Genomic DNA, 26,919 nt, shown 5'->3' with positions numbered 1-26,919 from the left:
TTGGATGAAACTCTTCTATGCGTTTCCATTAGAATGGCTTCATTAAAAGAAAATTAAGAAGAAACAATAAAACAATGCAGTTTGTCCATCAACGTAGCACATGAATGATAAACCATGCTGCAATGGGCCTAGTTTATCTCTCCCTCTGTACGGACCATGAGCTTACACAGGGTTAAAGTTCATGTCAGCAGATACAGAAGTACATAAGAGAAGCTAAGTTTCCACATGAACAAAGAAGTGTACATGTCCTTAAACAGATTAAACAAAGAACCAAAGCACAACATACTCGAGAGTCCTGTGGATTAGTAAGAAATCCAGTTAAGAATCCAGTCCATGGCACATAAGACTTCTATATTATAAACACTCATCAGTATCTCCTCAACTGTCACTGACCCACAATGTACAAAAATAAAACTATAAATACGGTGTAATAGGATTAAATAAATATGCATATTCTTGGCTGTGGCTGAAAGCTGCACCATAGGAGGGAGAGCAATTACTATTCTTAGAAGAATCTGACAAATGCTCCTTCCAATCACAACACACAGTGGCCCCAAAAAGTATTTGGACATTCGTGCCATTCTGATAGCATATTAAAGTCATTGTGTTAGGAGTCATATAAAATGGCATTTGTTTTAAACAGACCATTCCAAGGCTGGTGTGTTTCTGCATCCAAAACAAAACTACCACAAATCGAGTGTGTTTCTACTAACCAAAATGTTTGCACGGTCATATGATCACAGAAAACTAAAATATATTGTAAATATAATGTGTAGTTTTTTTTTCCTCTAGCTGCCACTCTGTCTCCACTTAAATCAGCCTGCGGATCTTGCTTTTCTGATTGACTTTGAATAGGGCTTTCAAGAAATTTCTTGCAGATTTCTGCAGATTTTCATCCAAAATGCCTTTGCGCACTTGATTTCATGATCCCATCAATGAACACAAGCTGACCAACACTACTGTAAGAAAAACAGCCCCAAACTTTGATGTTTCCATCTCTGTGCTTTATAGTAGTCTTAGTGCAGTCTGGTTGGAATTGTTATCTGGGCTTTTTAGGTGCTCAGAAACAAAACTTTTTGTTAAATATGTAAGTTATGACATAATCTAAAGAATGTTCAGCAATGATTAACAACTTAAAGAATGGTTAAATGTTTAAGTGTCCAAATTCTTTTTGAACCTCACTGTATGTCCAAGAATGTGGTGGCAGAAAAATTTGTTAGAACATTATTGCATATCTGGAGGGAACATGTCACAGATATCTAGTGTACTGAAAAAAATGAAGAATGAAGAATGAAATAATGACCATACAGAACAAATACAGAACATTTTTTTCAATAAGCACTATCCAGCACAATGATGTGAGAAGGGAATTGAAAAAGGTAAAGATATAGTCTGAAGCTCTGAACACATTTACATTGTCTATACAATAAAGTTGAGGGCCAAGCAGGGCACAGTGTTTATGCTTAATTTTCTACCTTTTATCCTGAGAAAAATATCTGTTCTTTAGTGTCTACACTAGCTGCATATGTCAGTGGTTATCTGCATATAAGATTCTGTTTGTGTGGTTTTGTTTTCTTGGTTACTGTGCAATATTAAGTTAGAAGGATTGGTTATTCATGTATTATGGTATATTGTTAACGATTAGTGTATCTACTGTGTTTAAGACTGAGATGATATAGTGTTTAGGTGAAGATGCCTTCTACTCTCACCAATGAGTCTGGGTTTATTACACTCCTTTTATACAACACATAGTAAGATGAGGAGGCTGTGGGGAATAATCTAATTTGTGGAAGTATTCTATATGCTCCTCATTCTTAGCTGTGAGTTGATCACAATTATACAGGGAGTTTCATGCAGCCTGTTTCATTAAACTATACTACAGGGAGTTCTCTTTAGAAAGTTACTGGTGTTCTATATTCACCTAGCTATCTTATGCTTTTTGATTGTTTAAAACCTAACACATCAAAAGAATCAGATAAATAAAAAGGCCTGAGGGCTAGAAAGGATCACCTGTTTAGTCACAGAGGAATATATTTATAGTCCGACTATTTAACAGGCTGGCACATGTATATAAATATTATGCCTCCCATATGAGTACAATATCACAAAGCATTTGAAATAGACTTCACTTCCTCAAAGAACAGGCAAAATAAAATTCATACATTGACAAAGTCTCACAGCCACTCTCAGAACATCAGAACAACCGAAACACTGTAAACATGAATCAATTGACAATACAACTTTCCTCCACCGTAAAGTGTCCTCAACAGAGTCAGGTACCAGGAGCATGTTGGGTTAGATCTGCAGAGGCTGCCTGTTTTGTTTCACATACCTCTCCTCTCACTGAACATCCATAAATTTGAAGGTGAAGCAAGGTATCATGGAAGAAGGATAAAGAGTGAACATCGAACGATGGTCAAGGTCACATCATGGCTTTCACATCTTCTGTGTGAAGTTTTCAGGAAACACTCCTTTTTTGTTGGGATCTTTCTTCTGGAGCCAGTCAGCCTCTCTCACCCCCATCAACCAGCCATCATCCTGCAAGAACACACAACATTGATCTGTTTGTTGCTCCACAGCCTTAAAATTTCTTTGATACTTAATCAGAGTTCACTCCAAATGTATTCTTTTGCACACACTGAATGATCAAGAAGTTCAAGCTGGATGAAAGTAGGTGTGTGGTGGGGCTGATCTTCGAAGTGCTAATGGACACTGATGCAATGGATGCCATGGCTATTAATGTAATTAAGAAATAAGTAAATGTTATAAATTACAATAATAATCGTTAGCTATACATAAGTTTTCATTTCGGTTACAAAATCTCAAAGTACTTTACACGGGAAGATAAGCATAATATTGGAAACAGAAAATATTATGGTTCAAATGGAACAGCAAAAACACAAATTATTGAATAAAAAACCTCCAATTACACTAGGCATATGCTAGCCTTAACTAGGGAGGTGCATTCTGACTAACTTTGATATTCAATTATGTGCAAGAGTTACTGAATGAATATCTAGTTAAGGTAAGAAAAACAATCCTTAAACTGAAATTAACATATGGCTTAGGCTTACACTTTCAGGTGATAGCTCTGGTTTTAAGAGAAAAAAAATCAGTGACACAATTTGAGAGGAAGCAAGCAGAATAATACATTTGAAAACGTTTAATTATTTAGAAAATATGAGGAACTTACATATTAATTTCACAGTAGTATTGTAAGTTACTCACATAGTTTAGGATTAATAACTGACTAACAAGCATACTGTTTACGTGATTCATCTGGATTTAAAACATTACAAAACTTGCATTCCTCATCTTCTCAGGAACCCTATTCCTGAGTTTAGGAGTATAAAATTGTATGCACTACAGTGTGGAATCAGTTATAAGCGATATAATCGGCAATATTAATATTTTTCCTGCAAACATGCCTGTGTGGGCCCACTGAGGGCTATCTGTGAGCTATACGGGCTAGGGACAGCCAACAGATAACTCTGTACTGGCCGACTATGAGTCAGCTCACATAGAAACACATCACTGAACCCTCAGTGGGCCCTCAAGAGTTTTTTATTTGGACAGTAAACTGTTGGGCTAGCCACCAGATAACCTGACATGGGCCCATTGTGGGTCACTACACATTGAGCCAATATCATTTAACCGATGCTGGGCCCCTAATTGATTTGAATGGTAAATACATCATGGCTAGCATACATGTAATTCAACATATTGATGTAATTTCAATGTTATTATGACATGGGTTTGCAGCCTGTATTAAATGTTGGAATATAAACATCATTTAAATGTAACCATGACATTAATGTGTCAGTTTAAGTATATCAAAGTCATTTGAATGTTGCTATGACATTAAAGCTGCACTTTTGGGGATTTGGAGACACCTCTAGTGGAAATGAGTAATTGCATGCAAAGAGCGTTAATAAAGATATGATGTGGTCTGAAAAACTCTGAAATTTGACTTTTCAATTTTACTTCAGGCTTTACAGGAAGACTCACAGCAGCGCACACACCATAATTTAGCATGTTCTTTTTTCCCCTGACTTAGTATGGTTGCTTTCAGTTTTAACAAGAGATCTTATAGAGCACTTCTTTAGTTGTATGTATATCTTCAGTATTGGTATATCAATATCATGCCAATGCAAAACACTGTAAAATAGCATAAAAATAGAAAAAGTTGTTTAATAAATAAATAAAACAGAATAATTGAAATATAAGATAAATATATCTTATTTTTAGTACTTTTTTTTTTTTTTTAATGTTTGTGGAAATTACAAGACTAAAAGTTAATAATTTTCATATAAAATGATTAACCTTTAAAAGGTCTCTGTCTCTTTGTGTGATTTAAAAAAAATAAATAAAGACGGTTGTAGCTGCACAGCAGTGAAGAGAGAAGCTGAGGGAAAAACAGAGCAAGTTTCAAAAGACTAAATATTGAATGAGTTGAATTAGATTCTTAGTAACTGATGTCCATGTGATGATTTAAAGAAGTAAACGGCAACTGGAGAAGACTTTAACAAGCTAAAAAGAAGATGGTGAATTGAAATTCATGCTATGCATAGCCTTTTTAGGTTTAATTAGCTAGTTAGTTATGTTAGCCTGCTAACTGACAAGTGAAGAATTCGGTTCTTAAACTGAAAATGCCAAACACAGTTTGTAGTCGTAAAAAAAGGAAAATTATGACTTCATGTTCATATTTTGCTACCTATTTTTTACTGACATCTACTTATAAAATATATTTACAACTGCTTCGAATTTTCATTCCACCTTAAAGCACTGAACCATTCTGGCATCTGAACCACTTATGGTGGAATGGAAAATTTAAAGTGGCAGTGAATACAGAACGCAGGAGGCAGTAAAATATAACAGTCATAATTTTCCTGTGCATGGGACTGCATCACTCTGTCATGTTCTAGTGCAAGGCACAAGCCACATTAACATAAAATATTTAAGTTGTTATGTCACTACAAAATGACACAATAATAGGACTTTTCCATGTGTGTTTTTGTGCCAATAAATAACCATTATTGTACGCAAAGCCCTCTCATTATCAAAAGAACAAGAAAAAAATGAATAATTAAATATGGAAATAAATACTAAACTTAATGATTAAAAAATAATGTCATTATTCATTATTTATTTTGCATACAGGCAGACCCTGTCCTCCATAATGTTTGTGGGTGTGTGTGTATGTTTTGTTGAGGTTTGCATGGTTAAAAGGGAAGCTGGAAGGTTCTGGAGACTGGCCTCTTTCCTTTTCAGTATGAAGTTGTGTACCTGCATATGAAACTGTGCTGAGTTAAACCTGCGGACACTTCAAGCTTTGGATCCTGATTATGGTTTATAAAAAACAGTTGGATTTTTAAGTCAGTAATTGTGGTGCTGTCTCAATAAATATCTTTAAAAATTATTTGCAGTCAGGTTTATACTTGAGTGAAATTTAACATTCAATGTTTAGGACAAGTCATATTATTTGTGTCTACATACTGACACAGTGTTAATGGCCCCACTGTGCAAGTGAACACGCTCATGTAAAAGAGACTAAGTGTGGGTTGCCTGCATATAATGTGATCTAGTGGGAACATGTGAGGCTCCATGTTGGCGGCCCACACCCCAGGAAACATGCCGGTGTGGGTCCAGTGTGGGGCCACTGTGGGCTAAAAATCTGGCCCACTGTGGGCTGCCTGTTGTGTGGCCTCAGTCAGTGATGAAACAGAGGAAGCCCCCATGTTAGGGACCCTATGTTGGTGGCCCATGCTAAGCCCTTAAATGAGGGCTGTGTGTGAGTTTTCCAAAGTGGAGCCCCACTCAGTCATGAAACCTTGGGGCCCCATGTTGACAGCCCACACTAGGCCTTTCATGTTTTCATAGTTTCATGACTGACTGGTGCACAATTATTTTCATTTACAGTTTCCTAGTGTCCTACTAGTTAGTTGAAACATGCACTAGGACAGTATTTATTAGACATTAGTAGACATTTTATAGATTTATCTGCAACCAAACTGGTTTATATTGTTGAAAGCAATTGCTTTCAAACTTTTGATTCCAAACGTTTTGAACAGCTATTTGAATGTTTGAATGGTAAAGTTTTACTATTATGTATGAAGTGAGAATAAGAAAATATTGCTGAAAGATGCTGACCTGCTCCTCAGGATTATCGTAGGTCATCACAAGCACAACGTCTCCCGCTTTCATCTCTAACTCATCTGTGTCGTTGGCAACATAGTCATGCATTGCTTGAACCTACAGGAGACAAAAAAGGACACAAACTTTTAAATCAGACAGTCTGAGTCGACTTCTTGTTGTAGGTGACGACATGACCCAAAAACACAATCTAAAAATGCTTGTTGGTGCTTATGGCAGAACTTTGGACTCACTTTATATAGGAAATTTGGTGGCATCTCTACTTCTGTGGTTCCATTAGCCTCTTCTGCTGTCTACATGTAAAAAGGACATGAAAATTAAACAAGAGGAAGCTTTGAATGCAGCAGTGTCTGCATTAGGAATGGAACAACAATGGTAGCATGGAACAGAATCTATATGTTTTTAAATGCTTTTTAGAAACCAGTGGGGAAACACTCACTACTGCTGCTGCTGTCTCTTCTGTGGCAGGTGCACCTTCTGCTGCCTGCAAAACAGAGAAAGGAAAAGAGAAAAGGAATAAGAGAGAAGAGAGAAAGGCAGACAAATAGAGAGAGAGAGAGAGAGAGAGAGAGAGAGAGAGAGAGAGAGAGAGAGAGAGAGAGAGAGAGAGGGAACTATAAACAGAGTCAGAACAACAACAACAACAATAAAGAAAAAAAAAAACATAAATCTCTGCACTCAAACATGCTTAATTTAACCTACTACTACTACTACTTCTACTACTACTTCTACTACTACTTCGACTAGCATGTCATAAATGCCATGCTAAGTGACCTTGTGCCTAACTGGAGGCACCCACAGCAGCATGCCTTCGGTCCAGCTCTTCATGAGCCAGCCAAGGCATGGGCATAGCCTCAGCTAAAACAATACCTGAGCCCCTTCACTGTCCAAACCCTGAGCACGCACTGGCTGGGACCCATCATCGTCCCAAGTCGGTTCTGCAGCTGGAGCGCGCACTGGTTGGCTGCCATCGTCATCCCAGGTAGGATATACAGGCTCAGCACTCATAGGTTGACTACCATCATCATCCCAGGTAGGCTGGGTAGCGCCATCCCCCCAGCCAGTGCGCACAGGCTGGCTATCATCATCATCCCATGTCTGGGGTGCCTCAGCGTGGCTCTCTCCTTGCTGCAGGGTGGTGAGGGTGAGAACAGTGTGGAGTGGAGGAGGAGCAATGGTAGGGAGCCAGGAGGAGGCAAGGCCGGGTGTCATTCACAGGGGCCAGTGTAGGAGGAGCGAAGGCCAGGAGAGTGAAAGACGTAAAAAATTGCTCCGACTACAAATTTATACATATGGGGGTTTTCTCTTTGGAAAAATTAGGTGCTTTTGTTGAGATTTTTGACCATGCAGTATTACAGGTGTAAAATTGCACTAATGCATCATGATCTGAAGGTGGCAATTCAACTGCACTGAACGTTGGAATCGATTGTAATCGATTATAATAGTATTAAAGTTTGCATTCATTTTTGGGCAAAATAAAACTCTCAGACTATTTTCAATGGAAAAGTGTTTTTTTTATTGTCTAGATTTCACTACTGTGTTAATTGCTCCTCCAGTCACATTTGTATTCAGTGAATTTTTAAAAATAGTTCTGTATCTGTATCAGAAATAATCAAGTTGTAAAATTTGAGATTTCAAGGTGCATCATTTTCTAAATAATTATAATCAAACCAAATTAAACTGTCATGAGGTCAGAAATTACACCCGTATACAGAATTTACAGTGATTAGATTGTAAAGACAAAGAGGAACATAGACACATTTACCAATGTGCAGTAACACAGATGAGTCCACATAAAAAAAGAAAAGTGTAGCCCCAAATAATACTAAAGAATTAACTCACCTCCCATGAATCCCAGGTCTTCAGTAAACCACAGTGTTGAGCAGATTTCAGAAAATGTATGACAAGACAAAACATTGAGATGACACTAATGAACAAGTGAAACAAAATCACATTGTATTGTTACCATGAAGATGGATCAACAACACTCAAACATGTCTGAGTAGTGAAGCCTTTTTGAGTCTGCCAGACAGCAGGAGAGACACACCTGTGGGTTGGTGGAGACTGGTGTAGTAGCAGCCTGCAGTGCATCCAGGTCCATGTCCAGAAGATTACTAGCGCCTGGGGCATCGTACTATTAGAGGGGAGGAAAAAAAAAGACTGTAACAGCAAAATTCAGTACAAATTACCAAATTGCAGCTTTAAGCTTTGTTAAAGACTGACTTGTGTTGGAGACGTAACACTGATGCCTGGCGTAGAAGCCTCATCAAATAGGTTAATAATGTTCTCCGGCTTCAGATCCTTTGATGGAGTGACTTTGGGAGGTGGAGGAACAGCAGGTTTTAGCTGTTAACAGACACAAAACATCCCATTTTTAACTACGTAAAGAAGAATGTCTGTATGCACCTGAGCCTAAAAATAGAGGTATCAAAATGATTATTTAGAGCGATGCCTTTTACCTTTTGCTCCCTAGCGAACAGTTCAGTAGGCTTCTTAAAAGAATACCCCAGCATTTTTCAATCTTTTATGCTGCATTCGTATTGCAGTATTGATTCCCATGGACAATAATTTAGACACCTCTCTCTGTACTTTGAAAAGAATAAAAAACCTGTTGACATTACATTCATTTATTATAGAAGCCAATAGGAAGCATCTTTTGACTAAGCAGATTTTCTGTTATTATTACAGGGAAAAGCAATGACATTATTGTCCGTGGTAACTGATCATATGCTGCAAATTTGGCAGACAGAAACTAGACTGGAGTATTCCTTTAAAAACTTTTCTCTTGTGTTTTATTTTCCCCAATGAGGTCCACATATGACATAGGTGTGGTTTCAGGTACCAAAAAAGTCATATTTAATTTTTTACTTGGCCAAATTAGATTTTAGCCTTAAGAATGAAATAGTCTGTTTTCTGTCACTGTGCCTTTAAGACTGATATATGTAAATAACACAGGCTGCCTTGTATCGTGTTCTATTCAAAACAGTTTGGGCTGAAACACTCCTTACAACTTCAGCATGAATGGATGAAGCTACAAAGCTGTGCGCTGAATAGGTGGATATATACAGATGTATTGGTTTTTGTGACGTCACAAAAGCTGAATTCAAAACAGTCTGTTTTGCAGCTTATTTTTCATACATGGACTGTATCTACTGGGCATGTTTTGAATTCTACCAAATTAGTTCAAACTGTGGTGGCTGAAGGTGAGGTTTAAAGGTTTAAATGTATCATAAGTTTAATTTTTAAATAATTTAAAATCATTTTAGCCACACCCCTGTATTCTAGAGCAGAATGTGAGACTGCATCCCTGTCTCTCAAAACACATATTTTCTGTAATTAAGTAAACTTTTTTGGGTTTTATTGTAAAATATTCTGATTTTATGTGTGTACAGCTGTTCAAAGCTATGTTTGTTAATCATATACCAGCTAGTGTTTCTAAATTATTGCTCAAAATTAGTTACATTTGTCACTACTGAAACAGTCAACACCGAAACATGTGTCAAAGTTTTGGTAGTGTTATGATCGTTTCGGTAGTGACAAAATTGGAAGTTCAATCATTTGTTTTAATAAAATAAACACAATTACGGTTTAGGGTCATTCAAAGCTAAAGGATTTTTGTCTAAAGTCCAAGATCAGTTAAAATTCAGGAATGCGTTTTGAACTCTGACTTGGAATCAAATTGTTAGAATGATCCTTATACACTACATCAAATCAACAACTTCTTTATTAAAAAAAAGTGAGGAAAAATGATTTTTCCATAAACTGGGCACTTTAAGAGCATATAGCGCTGCAGACTGTTGAACAAGAAGTAATGTAACTGTATCATTTTTACCTTAGATGGAGATTTTGGAATGGCTGGTGGTCCTCCTGGGCTCAGAGTGTGATTGGCATCTTGTGTTCTATCACTAGAAAATGAAGGACAGATATATTAACTGTAACTCTATGGAATTATTGGCCATGAGGGACCTCTTACTCTCATGCTTGTTATAGGCCCCATCCAAGCCCAGCTGCTGTGCATAGCAAGCCTTAACCTCAGCAGGCATTTCATTGACATTAGCCTACACGGGAGTGGTATCACTATGCTTAGGCTTCATAGAGACAAAAACAACTCTTATTCATGCAAAGAGCCTCGGACACATTTGCTTCTTATGCAAATTCATTCTACACATGCATGCTTTTGGGTGGACTTATATACAGTAGACTCTAAATGCCACTGGTTTAATACAGACTGTGAGCGTATAGGAACTACAGGCTCATGGGCAGCACTCTGTGTCAAAACGGTTTCCATCTCAAACAAGACAAATTGCTGTCCAGGAGGGCAGCAAAAGGCAGCAACGAAACAGCCTCATCAAGAGATAAAGCACACACATTGCACACATACACACGCTCACACATCCTCAACACACATATACACACACACACAGCACTACAGGGCTGCCACTGTTACCTCCTTTGAGCTGTTGATGTCGTCCGCTCTCCGTTACCTGCTTTTCTGTGAGAGTGTTGTTGCTGTTCATTCATTTGTTTACTTTTATATTTTTCTGCATTTTTACAGGGTAGTTATACTGAGCAGACAAACTTGTATTTGTCATGAGATGCCTGAGATTACTGAGATGCATGAGATTACTAAAGTAACTGGTAAATTTGTGTAGGTTATATAGACTATATTCAGTTGTCGAATCGATCACTTTGGACAAATAAAAGACTGACCTGGACATGTCTTCGTTCTCCAGTTTCTCCAAAGTATCATACATGTTTTGGCTCAGCTGAAAGACATAATGCGGACATAAATCAATAAATTGCTTCTACATAAAGTGCTATGGATCAAATTCTAGGTCAGGGGAGCCCTGGAGGGCCAGTGTTCAGCACAGTTTAGTGATTTCCCTACTTAAACACACTCATAAAACCTGGCAACCAGCAACAGATAAGTTTAATCACATGTGTTTGAGCAAGACCGGAGTTGAACACCCCTGGAGTCCTTACCTTTCCTATTTCTCTGTGAAACTTCTCCTCCAGACCAGACACACTCTGGAAAGTGTTTACATAGAAGCCAACACGACTGGAACAAAAAAAAAAAGTAAATGTAAATCAGTAGCATTTAGAGGGAAATTAACATTCTACAGTATTTCATTTTAATACCAAGTAAATTGGTATTATCAAAATGTTCCCCAACAAAAAACTACAGTGGAAACATTCGAGTAAATGTGTTCAGACAAAAACAGTCATCTCAGAAATTATTGTCTGAGTAGAACTAAGCAGATTTTGTGTTCCTTTTTGGATTTTGTCATTGAATCAAATATACTGCAGGAGTTAATTTAGAGGCACTCTAAACTGAGAAGTAAAAACTATGACCGCTAGGTTTGAAGTGCTATAAACCAAGATCATAACAAACAAGTCCTCTTCTCACTAGAAGAATATCTAACACTGCTGGTAGAGGCAGTAAGAAGCAAACATCTGAAAAACACCATGCAGCTGACAACTTTGCTGTTTTTCTTTTGTCCCAGTAATAGAAATGTCATACAATAATGTCGCAACAAGTTCTTACCTGTTCCAGAGTGATGGCAGCTCCTCCTGAAGATCTACATTGATATCCTCAAACACCTTCTGTGCCCTCTCTAACTCTTCCTCTGCCTGTACACAAGTATATGAACTTCTGGTTAGGTATAAAAAACACTGATAGTCTGCTCTAAAATATGCAGACCATCTGAAGGCCTGCACTAAAGAACAAAAGGGGTTTAATTACCTGACTCCTGGACAGGCTGGTCTGAGCAACATTATGAGCAGAAAGAATCCCCTGTGCCCATCCTGGAGTGGCCCTCTCCAACAAAGATGTTGGCTACATAAAACAAGGCAGAAAGAGAAATTAAATTAATGCTATTCCCCTCAAAAACTCTATGATCAAATGGGCCACAAAATATTTGATATGATTAAGAGAATAACCAAACGTTTTTCTACCATGAACTGAGCTACAGCGCAGCTTGCAAACATGTATGCCAATTAGTGTCTGCCACAGTTACCTTGGAAATCCCACCCACCTTCTTCTTGCTCTTGTTTACAGCAGCATAAGTGTGGCGGGCACTGTCGTAGTCCACCAGTTTCCTGTCTCGCTTTGCAATACGGGCCTTGAAATGGAGATATAGGTGCAGTACAGAAGCTCATTACACATGAATGTAGGCAAACCTTGCATCTCCAAAATGGTAAGTTTACAGGACTTTTAATGTAAGTTAATGTAAAAAGATTTATTTCTGGCCCATTCATCATTATATTTCCGCTAAGCATAAGGGCACTTGGAGCTTTCAAATTATATAAAACAATTAAAAAACAAGAAAAATGGAGATCCAAGGTTTTGTCCCGACAGCAACAATATGCAAGGAGGCTCATGCACCGCATCACTACCTTAATATCTGGAAACTGGCCCAAATAAGTGTCCATGGAGATCAAGGCATGATCCACTAGTTTCTGGTGAAAGTCTGTCCACAGGAGGTCAGAGTCCTGCGATAAACAGCAGAGCAGAATGATATGGGTTCAATGAAACTGCAACTAACAGGTCCACGTTTGTCTCTGGAAGAAAACACTCATACATGTTAATCTAGAACTACAACTCTGCAACAGACTTTCTAACACACAAGTCACTCTACATCACGTAACTTTACTGTCACTAAATTGTCTAAATCTAATTTAAGTCTGTGATTGTTTATGCTAGAGTAAAACCATTGTATCATTATACATGTACTTTCCCTGTAGGAACTAGAAGAGACAAAATATGAAGCCCTTGCAAAGCCTTTGCAAGGATGACATCAGGGGATTAATCTACTATAAGATTAGTCTAACTAATCTTGACTTTTACTACCTTGAAGCCTAAAGCCTTGAATTACCTCCCAACTGTACTGCCATTCCTCTAGTGCATTTCTAACTTTAATGAAAGAAAAGAAATCAGAGAAAACAATCAACAACAAACCAGACTTTGAATGAATCACAAAGCATTATGACTGTCTTTACAAAGTGGAGAAAACCTTTGAGACAATATGAAGTAAACACAAAAGCAAATGCTGCGAAGTAGAAAAAAAGACCTGGAGCAGGTACAAGAAGAACAGATAAAACAGTAACCTCTACAATAGAATCCATTTCGTCTTTGCCGTACCACTCCGGCTCATACATGTCAGCCAGGCACTTTTGGACACGCTTGGAGGACTCATGCATTGCTGTTAAATAACAAAGAGAAAGACATCAGCAATGAAACTAGAAACACATAATGAGTGATCAGTCAGAGAATGAAACAGCTGACCTAAACTAATGAATGTACCTTTTACAGCAGCCAAATAGGCCCGTAGATCTTTCTGAAGTTTGGTTCCCTCGGCCTAGAAAAGCAATCACAAACATTCATGAGAAGTACAGATAGAGATAGAGATGAACAGTGAATGCAAAGCATTATACATATACTAGTCATGCTGAAAATAGACAACATGGTGAAAGCAAAAAGACTTGATTGTTTTAACTGTAATGACTCAAAGTGAGTTCTCACCAGCTGTTTGTTGAAGTTAATGACTCCTTCTTCAAATGCAACATCTTTCGTTTCATCTGCCTTGCCAAGTTTCTGCAGAACCTGAGAGATCACAGAGAGGTTTCACTTGTCAAGAAGCAAACTGTAGTATTCATGTGGAAGAGACTTTATATGTTTTCTGTATTAATTTATAATTTATGTTAAAAAAACACATCTTACTCAGAGGATAATGTAAACAGCTTTCTTTTTGCCTAACACAGAGATCAACCAGGCCTTCCACATCAATCTATCTCTTTAATGAGATGCTGTGTTGTTGATTGATACACATCTGCTTTGCCGTTAAAATAAGCCACATATACAGAACTCAGGCAAAGCTTTTAAGCAGAGAAGCCATTTAAAAATTCATGCTGTTGAGGTCCTTGCATATTCCTTTCAGACCTTCCATAATTCTTTTGAACTAGTTAATCTTGAGGAAAGAATGTAACGCTGATACATTGCCATCACTGTACTCAGTGGATTGCTGTGGTAACTGTAGTAGGTACTGTGTCAGTAGCAGTAGCAGATCTAGATAAGATCTGTTCAGGAGATTATTTTACATGTATTTTGTAAAGACCATGCAAGGACTAAATTTCACTGACCACAGAAACAAAAGCCAATCACAGTCCAGCTTGGGGCATGAGATTGTGCCTGAAGGAATGTTTATTTGTATGTTACTGCATGTTCTGAACACTTGGTCCATTTGACATCCCTACCTTTAAAACAGTGTAACAGCTGACCCTTGGGATGATAACTCGGTAGACGTATGTGCCTGAAAAGCCGCCTCAGCCCGTGTACAACCAAGAATCAAAATACATGTTTTCAGAATTTTCTATTTTTGGTGTTTTTATTGTTAATATCCCTTAGATAGGTTTTTTATTATTTGGTTTCGCAAATCTTACCTCATACTTACATTCATAACATTATGAAGAATTGGGTAAAATTCTAAAGTAGTAAAACTATTGACTGACACCTTTTATAATAAGGAAAATATAAAATACATATCTTTTTTCAAAGATAATTCTTATTTAACTACAGTCCCGGTATTCAAGTTGCATTTCAGGTCAAAGTAAACAACTATTATACAAAAAAAGGGAAGGATATAAAACAAACATTCTGATCATTTTAGTGCCATGTGATGTGGTCATCCTTCCTCTACTGCACCAAGACAGGCTATACCATGTCAACCATTATTACCAGCAGACACTGTAAATGACATAAACTATTCTGCAAAATCATTTTTCATCAGATATAAGATGGAGTAACATCACTGAGTCTTTCGTGTTTTTCGATTTTTCCCCCAAACACTGTATTCAGAGAAGGTGTTCACCATAGTCACACCACTGTCTTTACCTATGAGCTATTACAGTCAGAACACTATCAGGCTAACAGGAAAGGCTGGGCAATTAATCCAATTTTATTTTCAATTATGATTTTGGCCTCCAACAATTATGTCACATGATAACTGAGATAAAATGATTATTGTTGCCACATTCTGTTTTGCAATGGTGTTATATAATCATTTTGAATAGTGTTATAAACCCAGCACAGCACTTTCCTTCACAGCACTGTGCTTTCACCCCTCCCTAAAAGCTCAAACTCGTCTAATTTATTTTGGTCTAATTTGGTCTGATTTGGTCTGATTTGGTCTAGGTTGGTATGTGCGACATTATGAGTAGAAAGAATTCCCTGTGCGCATCCTGGAGTGGTTCTCTCTTTACAAAGATGTTGGCCAAATAAAACAAGTCAGAAAGAGATATTAAATGAATGCTATTCCTAATTCACTTTTATTTATCATTTTTATATATTTAGTAGTTTTCAGTAGATTGTAGAAGTGCACTACAACATTGTTGGTCTTTTAAATTTTGTTTATTATTTTTATATTGTTTACTTAAATGTTTATATATTAATATAATATTATACATTATTTATCTTTTTACACTTTTTTTTTGTTTTTCAGTTGAATTATATTTAAAGTTCAAGGAAATCGACTGTTTTTTTTTATTATTTAATAACTGTACAATGTTTCCAAAGTCAATGAGTAATCGTGCTAAATAATAGTGATCTCGTTATTGACCAAAATAATCATGATTACAATTTTTGCCATAATCGAGCAGCCCTACTAACAGGCAACTGTTAAATGCTAAAAACCTTCAGTGAATATATTACTGATCATTTATGTTAAAAAATGTCATTGACGTTTTTAAAAATTAAAATGGATGGAAGCCTACATAAGACAATTTTTGCACAAAGCAAGAAGCATGAAAAAAGTATGAAACACAAAATATTCAAAATAATTAAAAGAATAAGAAAAGAAGATAATCAAAATATGTTTTGTGAGGAAAAACACTGAACTATTCCTCTAAACCTACAAAGTTATCGCAATCACATGAAAGTGAGTTAAAATAACAAGACTGACTAGGTGCTGAGGAAATGTGCAGCGGTTTAGTGTCATAAAATCAGGAGGTCTGTCAATCCAGCCACGAACATCACCAAAATTATGGGGGCAGTCCTACATGAACAGATGGGAAAAGCACACTGCAGAGGCTGAAATGTGACACTAACCTTAAGACACCATCACTCTCACTGTCACCACTCTCATTTCCTTACAGCCTGACTGCTCAGCTGGACTGGGCCCCAGCATTAACTGAGCCTTACACACCAACAGCTGTTTAGCTATAAAGGAGACAATTCTACCTTGCCTGACATGGTTATTTAACATTAGCAACTGCCCTTTTCTATCACAAGTGGTGGTGATTATGATAAGTATTAATCTAACTACACCATAGGATCCATGCAAAAATCTACATTCCAGCTAACAAATTCTCAGGCATCAGTATTTAAGGTATTAGTATGATTTTACTGAGGCAGAGCTACAGTGGCTTATGGCTACTGCCACACTGCGCCTCAGGTTACCCAGAGGGCACTCATCTGCAAAGAGCCTGGATGCAGAAGCAGCCGGCCTGCAGTGAGATGTGCCCAGGCTAAGCGGAGCTCACTGCAGTGGATGGATGCGCGTAGATGCTTCAGCGCCATGGACTGGGCTCCGTGAGCAGGGTGAGACTGGTGATGCGCCTGCGCAGTAACCCGAGCTCTGTTAGCTTTATCCCCCACAAGCTGAAACGTAAAATACAACCATATTTCTTCGACTAGGAAAGCCAACTCGATTCAGTCGTATGAGGTGTAGGGTGAGATATGAGATCTGACGGGCTCGACGCAAGGCTGACCGTCACGACGTTGCAATCAGCAGTAAGAGCATCAGTACCGGAGCCTGTTCAGCATCCAGACAGATTAAGAATGACAACCATGATATTGATGATGCAAATATGCAAGGACATGTCTTACCTTCTCCTGAGCCCTGGTTAATTTTTTCTGCACATTGCTCGCTATCTTCCCCGCAGAAACCCCCTTCCCCATCGGCAGCTCGGCCATTTTGTCTCGCTTTTTCACCCTGAAAACGCTGGTGGAATGGCTAAAATACCTATCGCATTGGGGAAATCGTTCACACGGTTGTCCACGACAGGAGCTGCGAGCTATGCTTCGTCTGGCCTGTTAATAGCAGTAATAATAAGATTCGCAGCAGAAGGTGAACCTGTTCAGCTCTGCGAGATGCGCACTGAGCGATGACAACGTCACCTTAAAGGGACAGAGCACAATTTCACTCAGCCCTTGATGCTTCCTCAGGGGCCCATTCATTTTGAGTCACTTTTCGAGCCAGAAATGTAAATAAATAGGACTTAACCATGTCTGACAGAAGTAGATGAGATTAAGAGGGGATCTATTTAGAACAGGGGTGTCCATCTTATCCGCAAAGAGCCGGTGTGGCTGCAGGTTTTCATTCTAACAAAGCAGGAGCTCACATTAGCAGTTGCTTGAAGACTGACCAATTGATAAAACCAGTAGAATCAGGAGTGCTCCTGCTTGTTTTGAATGAAAGCCTGCAGCCACACTGGCCCTTTGCGAAAAAGATAGATACCCGTGTTCTAAATAAATCTCTTCTGAATCTCCTCTACTTCTATTAGACATGGTTAAGTCCTATTTGAAGTCATTGTGATTTCCTGAGAAACAATCTTTGCATCCCTGCTAGAAAAAACAGGATAGACCAGCATATGTTGCGTTTTGAATGCTAGTATTCTTGTCAACCAGCATGACCCAGCTGGGTGACCAGCTAAATCAGCACAAGACCAGCCAGGAATGCATGCTGGTATATGGTATTTTTTTTGTCGGCACTGAATATCTCGTTTTGCTCAAAATATTGTCTCATAGAAGACTTAACTCTTTTGTGCCTGACTCATTTCACTCCAGTCTTAGCTGAGTAATGTTTAAGAAAATGTAGAATCTCGTAATTTTTATAGCTCTCCTTTACGTCTGTCAGTGTAGGAGACCTTATGCTTTTTTCTAGCAGATTTAGGAAAAATAATTCAGAAACAGGTAATCCTATATTATTACAATATTGAGATTTGCTTTTTCATTTCTCATGAGACAAAGAAACAAGACATTTTTGTGTCCACCGTTGTCTTCAGACAATCTATGCTCTTATGTTCATAGTAAACTTTATGTTAGTTGTTCTTGCAGTTTCCTCTGCAAGAAGTTGTGTTAATGATGTCACCAGAAAGGGGGAAAGTTAGGTTATATATTTCCACATTAATCTTCCTCTACAGTCCAGTGCACTGCATACTTTAATGTTTTCCTGCTCTAACACCAGAGTCACCTGTTAAAATCAATGTGAATTGGAAATCATTACACATTTTCCTTCCGCACTGTCATAAATTTCCACACATCACAGTTACTCACTGACTGTCTTTCAGCAAGCTGAGCGTTTAACTCTATGATAGGTAGGGGTGGAAGAGGAAAGAGGTGAAACATAATAATACATACATACATCATCTAAACCGCTTATCCTTCAGGGTTGCGGTGGGGTGCTGGAGCCTATCCCAGCTGTCATTGGGCGGAAGGCAGGATACACCCTGGACAGGTCGCCAGTCCATCACAGGGCAGACAGACATACATATACAATCACACACACATTCACACCTAGGGGCAATTCAGCATGTCCAATTGGCCTGACTGCATGTCTTTGGACTGTGGGAGGAAACCGGAGTACCCGGAGGAAACCCACGCAGACAACATGCAAACTCCACACAGAAATGACCCTGGTCGCCCAGCCGGGAATCGAACCCAGGCCCTTCTTGCTGTGAGGCGACAGCGCTACCCACTGCGCCACCGTGCCGCCTGAAACATAATAATATTGGTTGTTATTTTCCCAGCCTGCTGGGGCACCTTAATGTAATCAAACCAGAACATCTTTTCTAGGTTGAAAATTTAATCTTCAATCAAAGATTATGGGAAAACATTTTTTTAATGATATGATGAATCATGCTTTTTATGGCCAAAGACTTGAACTTACAAGGTTAAAAACATCAACTTTAATTTCAGGTTGGCTTTAAACATTTAGTCATTATCTGATGATATGACTCAGGTGCAGGGAAAATAGTTGTATGACTGTTTTGCAGGTTTACCCTCAAGACATCAACATTTAAAAAAATCAAAGGGAAGAGCTCTCCTATACTGAGATACTTTATCTATTCGTTCAATCCTCACTAATTTACTGACTAATGCTTTGTTGTTAAGACCATTAAAAGCTTCTTGCTTTGCCATTCTGGGGCCCATTTTTCTACACAGGACTATAATAGTAATTTGATAAGGGTAGAGTAAATTTAACACAGCAGTGCAGTAGACTGAGCCTGGCTCGGCTCCAGTTTTCCTTAAAAACAGCCAAACGCAGAAGAGATCCAGACTAGACTCATTCACAAACAAAAATATTTTGTTTTAACTAGTTTTGCAGCGGACATTATAGTTTTGATTTAGTTTTTGTGTTTTAGTAATAATTTTAGTGAAGTATGATAAGCCTGGTATCTATAGAACAAAACTTCCAATTCAGCTTGTGTTAACACACGTTATTTATGTCCAAAGGTTTGTGGACATTTGCTGAAGCAAGAAGTGTCAGTGTCTTCTGAGGGTATTACTAAGGAGTCCCTCCTTTGCTGCAGTATCAGCTTCTACTCTTCTGGGAGACTAGATGCTGGAACATTGCTATGAGGATCTGATTGCATTCAGTCACATGAACATTAGTGATGTCAGGTACTGATGTTGGATGATTAGCTCTGGATTACAAACACCACTCCGACTCCGAAGGAACTGGATGGAGCTTCATCATTTCAGAGAACACAGTTCCACTGCTCCACAGTCCAGTGCTGGGGGGCTTTCTATCCCTCCAGCCAATGCTTGGCCTTGGGCATTGTGACCTTAGGCTCACGTGTGACTGCTCCAGAGTGTCAGAGCTTTTCTATGGGGATTATACAAGCTATGTGTGCGCAATTAAATGTCAATGGCAGGAATGGGTGCACCTTAAAGTAGCTGAATTCACTCATTAGCAGGAGTTTCTACAAACAGTTGGACATAAAATGTATGAGTCTGTTTTGGGGCACGGTCGAGTGTCACTGAAGTCCTATATGGAACACTGTATTATGAAATTTACTTGGTCATTCACATTTTTTCCCAAAACTACTGAAATCAGACTTGCCATGCATGCTTATAAAGTGTCATTAGTGATACAGTCTGATAACGCAATAAATTCTGTGAATATACATCAGGCACAGGATGTTGATTTGAAGGCATCTTTGCATTGCAAAGAAAGATCTTTTCATGTTGAAAATTATTTGCTTAGAACGGTGTAAGTGCACTACCGTGATTTCCAGTAGAGAATCATTAGCCATGTGAAGCCCTATCATGCTGTACTGATGTAGGTTCACCACATGAGGGAGACAGAATCTCAACATTAGGAATGTTTTTGTCATATTTACTCAACCAAGATGGTGTATACCTAGCAATTGTGTCCTAAAAGAGGCAAGATTATGAACCAACACAAGACAAATACAAAGAAATGCCAAATAAAGACAAATTCCAAACTTATACCTAATGTTTGAGTATCAAGTAAAACACTCACTTCTTCTGAGACCTCATAGAGAGCTGTGCAGTAAAGTGGCCTAGATTTCAAGTCAAACATAAAACTTACATTATTACTAAGAGTAAGTTATTGATGAATGCCAGATCACGAAACTCCTATTGTGTCTAATCTTGGCTGGAAAGTTTAATGCTATAAGTTTGATAAGACATATTCTATAGAAATAAGATACTGGCTTGTATTTCAGTGCCACTGCTGGACTGAAAGCTCACAAACACTTTATGGCAATGAAGGTTTATTATTATAAGTACCAAGTTCAGTTTGTTTAAAAGATCCAAATTTAATTCTTGTGGTTTTTCATTCAGCATTGTTTATTCCCAGAATATGATTCATTATCACTGAGACAATTTTCTTCTGAAAGTCACACCCTGATGTGAAATGATGAACATAATGGCATCACAGGCCTCCAAGACAATCCACCACTCCCTGTCATTTGACTATTAGACACATTCGCACAGTGAAAGAAGCTATGAGAAAATATGAGAGCAATATTTAGGATATTCAAATTATGTAAAACCCCAAGAACCTAAAGCAAGTTCAGTGAGGAGGGGAAATGAGGACTGAGGACATAAATGAATGATTTACATGCTTATTACTCTCTCAGCTTTAGCGCTGGGCCAAATGTCATCTATACCATAATAGTGTGATATTGTTTTTCAGTTTTAGCAATATTTTTTGCAATGCATTTAGTAGGTATCGAGCATTATTCATAAATAATGTCATTATATTATAACATACATATATAATGCTATATAATACATATGCATATATAATGACATAATGCCTATAAAACAAATCAATAATGAATTCTATTTTTGTACACTTTTCTCATGGCATCTGGGGCCTGACAGTTGTCTACGATGTATATTTTTTGTTAGGTGCTTTAAATTGTTTTTGATAGAGAAAAAAGAAGAAAGAAAATTAAATAATTTTTAAGATTTCTTTCTGGATGTGTGCTTTCTGCCTGGATAACATTCCAAATATTGTATAAAGACTCCTTTGGTGTGACTGCTAATTGTATCAGTATAGCCCGGTACGAGCCATCTTCAACCGTACTGATGTGCAGCGGTGTTTCTGCCTCCTGCGCCCCCTCTCTCCTCTCTCCAATGGTACAGTCCAAACAAAGCCTAGAGCGGGTGAAAAGCTGAACAGAGCTGAGCTGGTGGAAACGCTGCTGGACCAAACTGAACCAGCACAGAAAACACTGAGAAAGACTGACCGGTGGGATTGACCAGGACTTCTTTAACCTAACCATGGCTCAGAACAAAACGAAAGCGTTTAGGGTTGGTTTCAACAAATGGTAGTGCTTCTCTCCTCCACCACACACAGACAGACAGACAGACACGTTGTGGTGGTGAGGAGAAATTCACCTGTTATGATTCTGCTGCTTAGTGGAAATGGCCGTTAAACTCAACGACGGTGTTCGTGTTAATTAAAGAAGACACAGACACGTGTTTTGTGAAGGATGTTGAGCCTATTTACTGCGTTTAACCTCGAATAGTTTCCACATCGAGGAAACTCGAACTCCTGAATGAACCGTGGAGGAGGAGGAGGAGGAGGAGGTGGTGGTAAGTTGTTTTTGTTCCTCTGGGTTCAAAACAGCATCGCACACGACACGAATCAGAGGCTTTGATTCATATCTCTAAAGGCAGATTTTCGAAAAAATCGTAAAACATAAGAGATGTTGCTTTGGAGCGACTGAATCGTGACCGTTGGATATTTGTTTAGGGTTTTTTTTTTTGGGTGGGATGGGCTCTGAGATCTTTTCCACATTGAGAATCAAAAGACAAATAACCGTTAGTATTTTTTAACTTCATGTATCCTACCTGCATTGTTTCACACCAGTTGTGTTTGAAACATCTAAAAAAAGAGCCAAGAAGCGCTTGAAGACGACGAGCTATTGTTCTCAGCTCTCAGCCCCCGAGTCCTTTTGTTTCCTCGCTGTGTATCTGTTGGCTCTTACTGTTTTGGTCCGTTTCCAGTCAGAATAACGGATGACCAGCCCCTGTGTTATGTGGAGATCAATGAACTGCAGTGTTTTGGGGTATTTATTTAATATATAGTGATCGTAAATAAATTATTTTGATGTGATTTAATTTCATTGTGATATATTCTCTTGGAAAACAAGTGTAAATCAGCTAATATGATGTCACGTGGTCAGGGTGACAGAAGGTTCCTCATGTTATGAAAAAAATGGAGGACATTTATGCACTGCTATGGTTTTATACCACTTTAACCAGTAGATTGCACTGTATAATGTCAGACACCCACAGTGTGTGGTTTGTATAGACTGACCAGCTGAACAAAACAAAGAGCAGTGTTAATGAAGGTACTTGGATTGTCTCTTCCTGTTTAGAGTGAAAAGCATAAAAAGCCAATGCTTTTGATCTTTAGCCATTAAACCATCAGTTCCTAACCTTCCATCTCTTACTTATCAGTTTGACATGAGCCTGACCATTATGAAACCGAACACTGAATTCTCGTGATGAAGCTCAGAATAATGGGGTAACATACACCAGGTGGCTTTGCGCACCATTATACACTACTGAACATGGCTTTTGTAACTTTCTGTGAAAGGGCTTCAGCAGAGTTCATTCAAGAATCAGTCCCACTATTTAGCAGTGGGGTGTCACTGTCTCTCCATTCTCACCCAATCAACAGAAGACTGAGTCACTCCTGTAGAGCTTTTGAGTGTGTAGTGTTAATCACATTCTATGTTACACACTTGTTCTCTAACTGCTAATTGACGTGAAGTAGATAAGAGAAAAAAAAAAAAAGCAGTGCACATACTTTATGGCATGCGAAGGTGTTGATCTGGGCATCAGGTGGCTGCCATTTAGTATGCTGTATGATTGAAAAAATAAGCAGTGGATTTTGAAAGGTCAAAAGACTCTACTCGCATTGCAGTTTTCTCACAGAAAATGATGACTGAGTTGCTGTGGAGGGATCATATCTCATCTGAAAGCTTGAAAGCTTGTAAAGGAGTCTGTAGGGGGAAAAAGTTCAGAGACACTGTTTGATTTCCTCAGTTGTGTCATACTTGAGAAGCATGAGACCCAGCCATCAATAATTAAAGAGCATGTACTTTTTCTTGGCGCAAAACAATGCAAATTAAATTACAGTGGAGACACAGATGCATTTAAAAGATTTAAAAGCTTTTGTGCTGCCCATATTTATTGACCAGCAAAGTGCCTGAGGGAATGTATGCAGGATAAGGATGTAGATGTTCGACATCCCCTCTGTGATTACATTATAAACACATCTCTACTGTAACTCTGAAGTAAGCTGAGGAATATGACGGAAATTCTGCGTATTGGGGTATGGATTTGATACTGGGCTTTCTTTTTCTATCATTTTGGGAAAAAATGCACATCTAATCTCACTATCACAAATATAAATGTACTCAAAGTTTTTAGCTGATTAGCTGTATGTGATGGTTAGTCAGGAACCTCACAAGTCAAATTACCTTATGACCAAAAGTAGGGATGTACTGATATGGGAATTCTGGGATGATGCTAATATAAAACTGTTATGTGCATATCTGCCAAAGATGATACTTAAGCAATGGAACACGAGAGGGAGTGTGTTATCATGAAATAACATCATGGCTGTGATTTGGTTGGCTCCTTACACGGACCAACTGACAGTTTGGGAATTTAGTGTAGGCTCATCTTCAGAGTCTGACTAAATCCAGCTGTAGGTCCAATGTAATCTTAAAAGTGTCTATTTTCTGTTTGTGCGCAAAGTAAGAAGTAAAAATGTTCAAATGGCTTGAGCGTCTCCTACGGCTGTAGTGGAGTGATGCAGTGTTTGTGAAAAAAACGTGATGTTATGGCAAAATAACAGCACGGTTAGAACGCTTCTCAACCAATCAGCTTTCGTGGCCGGAACTAACTGTTGTATAAAAATACATAAACATTTGTAAAATGTAGAAATTGAGACTAGATTTGTCTGGATAAGCATTACAGGAAAGTATAATATGATAATAGGATAAAATACAAATAAAATACTGACATTTTTGCACAGGAACCCAATGTCATTTAAATGTTCTACTTTTCTGGAGTATGATAAATATCAGTTTGAAATATAGCTGGAATATCTAATTTTAAAATTTTAAAATTGAGATTATATCTGCTTATGCTGATATGATTCTGATATCATTATGCATCCAGATTATCAAGACATTCCTTATAATTGGTGAATTAATCTACTTTAAGTTACGTCCTTTGCTGACCAGGTGTTCAACTGCATATACACAGCTTGTATGATCTCCACAGAAAGGCTATGCCAATAGAATGGGACACTCTGGGTCACCATGCCCAGTGCCACGCATTGGCTAGGGGTATAAATCCACCCAGCGTTAGGCTGACGGGCAGTGGAACTGTGTTCTCTGGAGTTATGGAGCACCATCCTTTGCCTTTGGGATGAGTTGGAGTTGGATTTGTAAGCCAGAACTGATCTTCCAACATCAGTACCTGTCCTCACTAATGCTCTTGTCAGATTCCTACAGCAGCGTTCTAACATCTAGTGTAAAGCCGTCCCAGAAGTGAAGAGACTGTTGCTGCAGTGAACCGATATTATGTACATAGATAAGAGATTGTGAACAAAAATCATAAGGCCACTGACTGCTCAGGGAGAACACGTGCATTGTTCAGCCTGGGAAGAAACATGTTTTTTTGAGAGATTGGGAGTTGTACCAGAAAATGAACTCATTCAGTGTTCCACTGTAGCCCCATTACCCTGGCATGCTCATAAAAAATGTGCTTCTGAGATGAAATGCAGATGTGTGGACACACAGACTAGCATGGCGGGGGTGTTAACTGGCAGGGAGGGGCTGGGGAAGTGATGAGGTGGTTGAAGCTGAATGAAATCCAGGCAGTGTCTTGTATAATGAAGGCAGTTATGTAATAATGTGGCGATGAAGGCAGCGGCAGTTTTCCTCTGAGGGACACGTCCAACTGAGTTACGCTACAGCAGACCAAACATTTTCGTATCTTATCTGAGATCAAAGGCGAGAGTGAGAGCAGAGAAGAAAGGGAGGGACAGAAAGAGAGAGATTAGCAGAGAAAGTCAGATACTGCTATTAAACCAGAAAGAGCGAGCTAAAGTGAGAAATAGAACGAATGGAAGATTAAGAAAGATAGCAGAAAAGACACAGGGGAGCAAAAAAAGAGCGCAAGCGAGGGAGTGAGAAAAAGATGGAGCGGAGGGAAGAGTAAGGGAGAGAGAGAAAGTCAATGTTAATCCTATTATCCCCTTCAGTGCTGTCCTACCCACCAGCTATAGCTCCTTCGTGTGGATTCTGGTCTGAGGGGCTGCTCAGGGATTGAGCTGGATTTAGTCTCTTAGTGACCGTGATTTAGAGAGTGCTCAAGAAACATACTGCTGCTAGTTCCAGGATTAATGGTGCTCATTATAAATCTTCATTAGGACCCAATCCAAACTGCATCATTATTAGGGCTGTCTCTGTCAATTATATTAGTAATCAAGTAATCTACCAATTATTTGCCAATTATTCAAGTTTTTAGAGTTTTTAAAGGGAACAAACAATAAAAATGGACAATAACAAACCATGCATGGCCTTTGAAATGTAGACCTAGAAAAGATAAACCTCAATAATATGCAATATAAAACCTCTACATGGAAAAAGTGTGTAAATTAGTGTGTAAATTTGTTTCTTACTGTAAGAGAGATTATTAAGAGAATTAAAAATGTGTTATCATGAAAATTGTTATTTAAAGTTGTTTTTGTGTTCACCTTTTAATTTTATCTGTATATCAGTATTTTTTTTAATTCTCAAGTTTCATTTACTCAGCTTTATTGTCTTTTATTGTTATTAGTTATTGAACTTTATTGCTTGTCTGTGAAACATCTTGAGCTGCTGCCTGTATGAAAATTGCTCCATAAGTAAAGATAAGCTTTTTATTAATAGTTAATATGATTTTAAAGGGTTAAGGAAACCTGTTTTTAGATCAATTTACAAAGGTGGAGTGAGGACAGAACAGACCTAGAGCACTCCTGATTCTTGGTTACATAACAAAGACAACTGTCAGTGGGAAACTTGGTGTGAAGATCTGTTTGTAATTTCATCCAGCTGAGACAATGAACCAAGCTAGACCACAAAAGCTTTATTTAATAAACCCGTTTTGATTTTATTACTTTAACTTATTGTTACATTATTAGAATTCACTACCTTTCCTAAGAT

At 38.3% G+C, this 26,919-nt stretch overlaps 2 protein-coding genes across 3 annotated transcripts in view; one reads left to right on the top strand and one right to left on the bottom strand.

Moving 5' to 3' along the window:
• Positions 1-638: 638 nt before the first annotated feature.
• On the bottom strand, positions 639-17,308 carry LOC118807005 (myc box-dependent-interacting protein 1). Of its 2 annotated transcripts, XM_036568774.1 has the most exons (20): positions 17,036-17,308; positions 13,676-13,756; positions 13,457-13,511; positions 13,261-13,355; positions 12,550-12,645; positions 12,171-12,275; positions 11,897-11,989; positions 11,699-11,784; positions 11,137-11,212; positions 10,864-10,919; positions 10,601-10,645; positions 9,986-10,058; positions 8,377-8,499; positions 8,201-8,287; positions 7,996-8,013; positions 7,024-7,281; positions 6,593-6,637; positions 6,387-6,446; positions 6,151-6,252; positions 639-2,538 (listed from the first exon to the last, which is right to left on the bottom strand). In XM_036568774.1, the coding sequence occupies exons 1-20, from the start codon at positions 17,120-17,122 to the stop codon at positions 2,437-2,439; spliced, it is 1,743 nt and encodes a 580-aa protein (XP_036424667.1). In that variant the 5' UTR covers positions 17,123-17,308; the 3' UTR covers positions 639-2,436. The 2 variants fall into 2 exon arrangements, with proteins under 2 accessions (XP_036424667.1, XP_036424672.1); XM_036568779.1 differs by lacking the exon at positions 7,024-7,281.
• Positions 17,309-21,846: 4,538 nt separating this feature from the next.
• tmem198a (transmembrane protein 198a) overlaps positions 21,847-26,919 on the top strand; it is a 32,005-nt gene continuing 26,932 nt past the window's right edge. Inside the window, exon 1 of the mRNA XM_036568751.1 lies at positions 21,847-22,282. The gene's annotated coding sequence lies outside the window, so the exon portion shown is untranslated. The remainder of the gene's footprint in view (positions 22,283-26,919) is intronic.

Source organism: Colossoma macropomum, unplaced genomic scaffold (genome assembly GCF_904425465.1).
Source record: "Colossoma macropomum unplaced genomic scaffold, Colossoma_macropomum, whole genome shotgun sequence".
Classification (NCBI taxonomy): Eukaryota; Metazoa; Chordata; class Actinopteri; order Characiformes; family Serrasalmidae; genus Colossoma; species Colossoma macropomum.
The sequence above is the reverse complement of the archived record's forward strand: the minus strand, read 5'-3'. Positions and strand labels throughout refer to the sequence as shown.

What these genes read in the sequence shown, in the direction of transcription:
- LOC118807005 (XM_036568774.1), bottom strand. Translation starts at nt 17,122, where the DNA reads ATGGCCGAGCTGCCGATGGGGAAGGGGGTTTCTGCGGGGAAGATAGCG. An exon ending in TAACCAGGGCTCAGGAGAAG is followed by an intron (nt 13,757 to 17,035) that starts GTAAGACATGTC and finishes GTGATCTCTCAG; the next exon opens with GTTCTGCAGAAACTTGGCAA. An exon ending in AAATGGATTCTATTGTAGAG is followed by an intron (nt 12,646 to 13,260) that starts GTTACTGTTTTA and finishes TGTTTATCGCAG; the next exon opens with GACTCTGACCTCCTGTGGAC.